The 6,049-nt window shown below is 42.2% G+C and overlaps 1 protein-coding gene across 1 annotated transcript in view; it reads right to left on the bottom strand.

The window, feature by feature from the left end:
• Positions 1–2,295, bottom strand: part of LOC139753938 (probable glutamate receptor) — a 223,803-nt gene extending 221,508 nt beyond the window's left edge. The window contains exons 1-4 of the mRNA XM_071670898.1: positions 2,134–2,295; positions 1,570–1,790; positions 1,293–1,421; positions 168–326 (exon numbers count right to left, since the gene is read on the bottom strand). Of these exons, the coding sequence (XP_071526999.1) occupies positions 168–326; positions 1,293–1,421; positions 1,570–1,790; positions 2,134–2,295 (671 nt within the window). The remainder of the gene's footprint in view (positions 1–167; positions 327–1,292; positions 1,422–1,569; positions 1,791–2,133) is intronic.
• Positions 2,296–6,049: the final 3,754 nt, after the last annotated feature.

The following is a 6,049-nucleotide window of genomic DNA, read 5'->3' as shown; positions in this document are numbered from 1 at the left end:
CTTGCAAAATGAAAATGAAAATCTATTGAAGAAATGAACGCTCAGTAGTGACAATAACAGAGACGCTTATTAGAAAGAAATGTCTTATTTTCTCAAGGCCAATAGAAAGGCAATTTGATTAGCTATTTCACTGATCTAATGACACATTTCTTCTAATAATTACTTACGAAAAATTTACGGCTGTGCTGAGGTAATCCACCAGATTAGCGATGGGGCCGACGAAGGTGGTCCGCTGTCCCCCGGGAGCCTCAGCATCGTCAACAATGACCATTTTGTTATTTGGAGCCACTTCTGTGGCCGCCACAAGGTGTGGCCGGTGAAGGAATCTGGCAGATAAGGAATCTTGCTATACCACGACACATACTCAACATTTGTATCTTTACATTACATGGTTAGATGTCCAGTTCACTTCTATGGTGGTTTTCGACGGTCTGTACCAAAAACAAAAATGAGTTTGATACATGTATGAATCTCAAATCTGGAAACTTACAGGACCGTGAACCAGACACTAGTCTGTGTTTTCAAATTAAATTAGTTTCATAATCAGTTCACGTTTATGTTACTTTGCTACATTCTATCCCGGTCATCTCGTAACAGCGACGAATGTATCTTTCAATAGATAGTACTTGGCCCATTAAATTGAACCACATTATCAAATAACCTAGAAATGCAATGTTGGGCATTTTGTATCTGAAAGATCTGTTTATACCATTCTGATTTATCTACATTAAAATTTCTTTCAGTCTAAACGCTGTTTGACTGAGGGTGCCATCTCAACTTTGCGTAGTCTCCATTTTCATGTTCGTTATTTATAGCATCTCCCATTTACTATCTTTAACTTCTCCTTATGAACAATATATCAATTTCCGTTCACAAAGACGTTTACCTTATTCTCTATAACCTCTTAACTAGGCCTCTGTGTTACAGCTTCCTACAGATAAAATTTGAAAAGAGAAAGGAATTATATGTTCTGTTTATCGTTTATGAGTAAAAACTTATGAGAGTACATCTCAAGTACGTCTGACCAGCCATGACTACTTTTGCCTGACTTTTTTGACATACAGTTAGCACTATCAGTCTCATTCCAGGTATACATAGCCTCGACCTTCATTCTAGGTATCAAGTCGGTTGCAGTATTGTAGTGTTTCTTCCTTGACTTTCCAAAATCATCTTGAAAGTTAAAGAAAAAGACAAAGGGGTTCTTAACCCCGGATGTTTTCATAATACTCTTTGATAAAGATAACCTGAAAAAGGATTGATAAATGATGAAGGAATTTATCTCCTGAGTTTACTTTGAGAACTTGTCGGGGAAGAGCTGGAGGCTCGTGACCAGGGTGAGGCCTCGCTGGGGCGTCCAGGAAGCAACCAGGATCGCCTTAGATCCTGGAGGGACGTATGGGAGGTATACGTACACACTGCCCCTGTTGAAGGAAAAATAATCCATCTAAATATTTTTCAGAATCAGATTTTCTTCTCATTCCGGGCCTAGTGGGCATATGTACAACTAGCCAACCACAATCTTAAGCATTCAATTATACATTCAGAAATATGATTTACAGTGCACATTACTTAATATGTTTCCCATCTTTTATGATGAGCAACATGGCATTCATCATGGATACAGTCCGATGGAGTTTCTGCAGTTGCTGTAGCGGCAGGCGGGTGAGGACGAGGAGCCTGGTGGACCACACCAGGAGGCGGCCCTTAAGGGACCAGTGGGCGAAGGCGGCGAGGAAGGCTGGGTCGTCGCTCACCACCACCACCGTCACGCACCATGACAACTGACGTAGCTGGTGGTGATGACGTCAACATGGTAGAATTGATATTGTGGTGATAAATCCGTCACAGTAATAATGTGACGTGACATGTGATGTTATCTTTCTAGTTCAGCTCGTCGGTCAATACCGAGAAGCTCGATGGACTTGGGCATAATGATGGCCGAAGTTTGTGTGTATGATTGTAATAATCCATCAATACTATGACAGCGATTCAGTACCGCCGAAATGCAAATTACTTCTTCGCCCAGGATTGGAAGTAAGAGCTGCTTCAAGATTCATGTGAGGGACACCTATTTAATTCACAAGTAATGTGCGAGTGTCACACCCACTCAGTGGTAATGTGGATATAACTTACCCGTCGAGCTTGGCTGACTACCCTGGAAAACTGCGCCTGTGTCACGTTAGCCTCCTGCCCGTCCTCTGCCACCTGAAACACCACTACGCCCCAGGGCACCCGCGCCAGACCCACCACCTGGAACGAAAAAGAAAAATCAATATTCTTGGAAGCACAATACATGCATAGCTTCCGTGGTGCAGTGGCCAGAATCGCGGACTGTTCAAATCCTGGAGAAGGGGAACTAAAGAGTGTTTAATATATCTTCACAACATTGAACTCTCTGTGAAATTGATTAGAAGAGTTCACTTACCCTGAACACGGCAGTAGCCGAAGTGCTCCCATCTAAGAAGAACATGACAGAGCAGTCACTGTGTGACACACGTGACTGCACTGCATCTAACGGTCCAGCCGAGAGCAAAAGTAATTCAGCTTCATCTGGTGAAGAAAAAATCGTAAACCTGACAGCACTTTTGAAATCAGAAAACTTACACAAGGATGTTAGTTTTAGTCTGATGCACAGACTTGCCTCAGTGAACATGAACTGTGATAATGAATCGGCAGGGTGCATTGGTTCAATCCATTGACAGCACGTCGACCCCGGTATACCACATCGTTCCAATTCACTCTATTCCTTGCACGCCTTTCATCCTCCTGCACGTTCAGGCACCGATCACTCAAAATCTTTTTCAATCCATCTTTCCACCTAAAATTTGGTCTCATTCCTCCTCGTTCCCTCCACCTCTGACATATATATCCTCATGGTCAATCTTTCCCCACTCATTCTCTCCATGTGACCAAAACATTTCAAAACACCTTCTGCTCTCTCAACCACACTCTTTTTATTTCCACACATCTCTCTTACCCTTACATTACTTACTCGATCAAATCACCTCACACCACATATTATCCTCAAACATCTCATTTCCAGCACATCCACCCTATTGCGCACAACTCTATCCATAGTCCACGCCTCGCAACCATACAACATTCTTGGAACAACTATTCCTTCAAACATACCCATTTTTGCTTTCCGAGATAATATTATCGACTTTCAAACATTCTTCAAGGCTCACAGAATTTTCACCCCCTCCCCCACCCTATATTCACTTCTGCTTCCATAGTTCCATCCGCTGCCAGATCCACTCCCAGATATCTAAAACACTTTACTTCCTCCAGTTTTTCTCCATTCAAACTTACCTCCCAATTGACTTCATCCTCAACCCTACTGTACCAAATAACCTTGCTCTAATTCACATTTACTCTTAGCTTTCTTCTTTCACACACTTTACCAAATCCAGTCACCAGCTTCTACAGTTTCTCACAAGAATCAGCCACCAGCGCTGTATCATCAGCGAACAACAACTGACTCACTTCCCAAGCTCTTTCATCCACAACAGACTGCATATTTGTCCCTCTTTCCAAAACTCTTGCGTTCACCTCCCTAACAACCCCATCTACAAACAAATTAAGCAACCATAGAGACATCATACACCCCCGCCGCAAACCTACATTTACTGAGAACCAATCACTTTCCTCTCTTCCTACACGTACACATCCCTTACATCCTCGATAAAAACTTTTCACTGCTTCTAACAACTTGCCTCCCACACCATATATATTTAATACCTTCCGCAGAGCATCTCTATCAACTCTATCATATGCCCTCTCCAAATCCATAAATGCAACATACAAATCCAACTGTTTTTCTAAGTATTTCTCATATACATTCTTCAAAGCAAACACCTGATCCACACATCCCCCACCACTTCTGAAACCACACTGCTCTTCCCCAGTCTGATGCTCTGTACATGCCTTCACCCTCTCAATCAATACCCTCCCATATAAATTACCAGGAATGCTCAACAAACTTATACTTTGGTAATTTGAGCACTCACTCTTATCCGCTTTGCCTTTGTATAATGGCACTATGCAAGCAATCCGCCTCACCATGAATCGCACATACATTAAATAACCTTACCAACCAGTCAACAATACAGTCACCCCCTTTTTTTATAAATTCCACTGCAGTACCATCCAAAACCGCTGCCTTGCCACTATTCATCTTCCGCAAAGCTTTTACTAACTCTCCTCTGTTTACTAAATCATTTTCCCTGACCCTCTCACTTTGCCCACCAACTCGACCAAAACACCCTATATCTGCCACTCTATCATCAAACACATTCAACACACCTTCAAAATACTCACTCAATCTCCTTCTTACATCACCACTATTTGTTATCACCTCCCTGTTAGCCCCCTTCACTGAAATTCCCATTTCTTCCCTTGTCTTACGCACTTTATTTACCTCCTTCCAAAACATCTTTTTATTCTCCATAAAATTTAATGATACTCTCTCACCCCAACTCTCATTTGCCCTCTTTTTCACCTCTTGCACCTTTCTCTTGACCTCCTGCCTCTTTCTTTTATACATCTCCCACTCATTTGCATTTTTTCCCTGCAAAAGTCGTCCAAATGCCTCTCTCTTCTCTTTCACTAACAATCTTACAGCTTCATCCCACCACTCACTACCCTTTCTAATCTGCCCACCTCCCACGCTTCTCATGGCACAAGCATCTTTTGCGCAAGCCATCACTGCTTCCCTAAATACATCCCATTCCTCCCCCACTCCCCTTACGTCCTTTGTTCTCACCCTTTTATATTCTGTATTCATTCTCTCCTGGTACTTCCTCACACAAGTCTCCTTCCCAAGCTCACTTACTCTCACCACTCTCATCACTCCAAGATTTTCTCTTCTTTTCTGAAGACCTCTATAAATATTCGCCTTCTCCTCACAACATAATGATCAGACATCCCTCCAGTTGCACCTCTCAGCACATTAACATCCAAAACTCTCTTTGGCGCGCCGATCAATTAACACGTAATCCAATAACGCTCTCTGGCCATCTCTCCTACTTACATAAGTATACTTATGTATATCTCGCTTTTTAAACCAGGTATTCCCAGTAATCAGTCCTTTTTCAGCACATAAATCTACTAGCTCTTCACCATTTCCATTTACAACACTAAACACCCCATGTATACAAATTATTCCCTCAAGTGCCACATTACTCACCTTTGCATTCAAATCACCCATCACTATAACCCGGTCTCGTGCATCAAAACCACTAACACACTCATTCAGCTACTACGAAAACACTTGCCTCTCATGATCTTTCTTCTCATGCCCAGGTGCATATGCACCAATAATCACCCGTGTCTTTCCATCAACTTCCAGTTTTACCCATATCAATCTATATACATATATACATATATACATATATACAGAAGTGGTAGAGGATGTGTGGATCAGGTGTTTGCTTTGAAGAATGTATGTGAGAAATACTTAGAAAAGCAAATGGATTTGTATGTAGCATTTATGGATCTGGAGAAGGCATATGATAGAGTTGATAGAGATGCTCTGTGGAAGGTATTAAGAATATATGGTGTGGGAGGCAAGTTGTTAGAAGCAGTGAAAAGTTTTTATCGAGGATGTAAGGCATGTGTACGTGTAGGAAGAGAGGAAAGTGATTGGTTCTCAGTGAATGTAGGTTTGCGGCAGGGGTGTGTGATGTCTCCATGGTTGTTTGATTTGTTTATGGATGGGGTTGTTAGGGAGGTAAATGCAAGAGTTTTGGAAAGAGGGGCAAGTATGAAGTCTGTTGGGGATGAGAGAGCTTGGGAAGTGAGTCAGTTGTTGTTCGCTGATGATACAGCGCTGGTAGCTGATTCATGTGAGAAACTGCAGGAGCTGGTGACTGAGTTTGGTAAAGTGTGTGGAAGAAGAAAGTTAAGTGTAAATGTGAATAAGAGCAAGGTTATTAGGTACAGTTGGGTTGAGGGTCAAGTCAATTGGGAGGTGAGTTTGAATGGAGAAAAACTGGATGAAGTGAAGTGTTTTAGATATCTGGGAGTGGATCTGGCAGCGGATGGAGCC

The sequence above is a fragment of the Panulirus ornatus genome, chromosome 16 (genome assembly GCF_036320965.1).
Source record: "Panulirus ornatus isolate Po-2019 chromosome 16, ASM3632096v1, whole genome shotgun sequence".
Taxonomy (NCBI): Eukaryota; Metazoa; Arthropoda; class Malacostraca; order Decapoda; family Palinuridae; genus Panulirus; species Panulirus ornatus.
The sequence above is the reverse complement of the archived record's forward strand: the minus strand, read 5'-3'. Positions and strand labels throughout refer to the sequence as shown.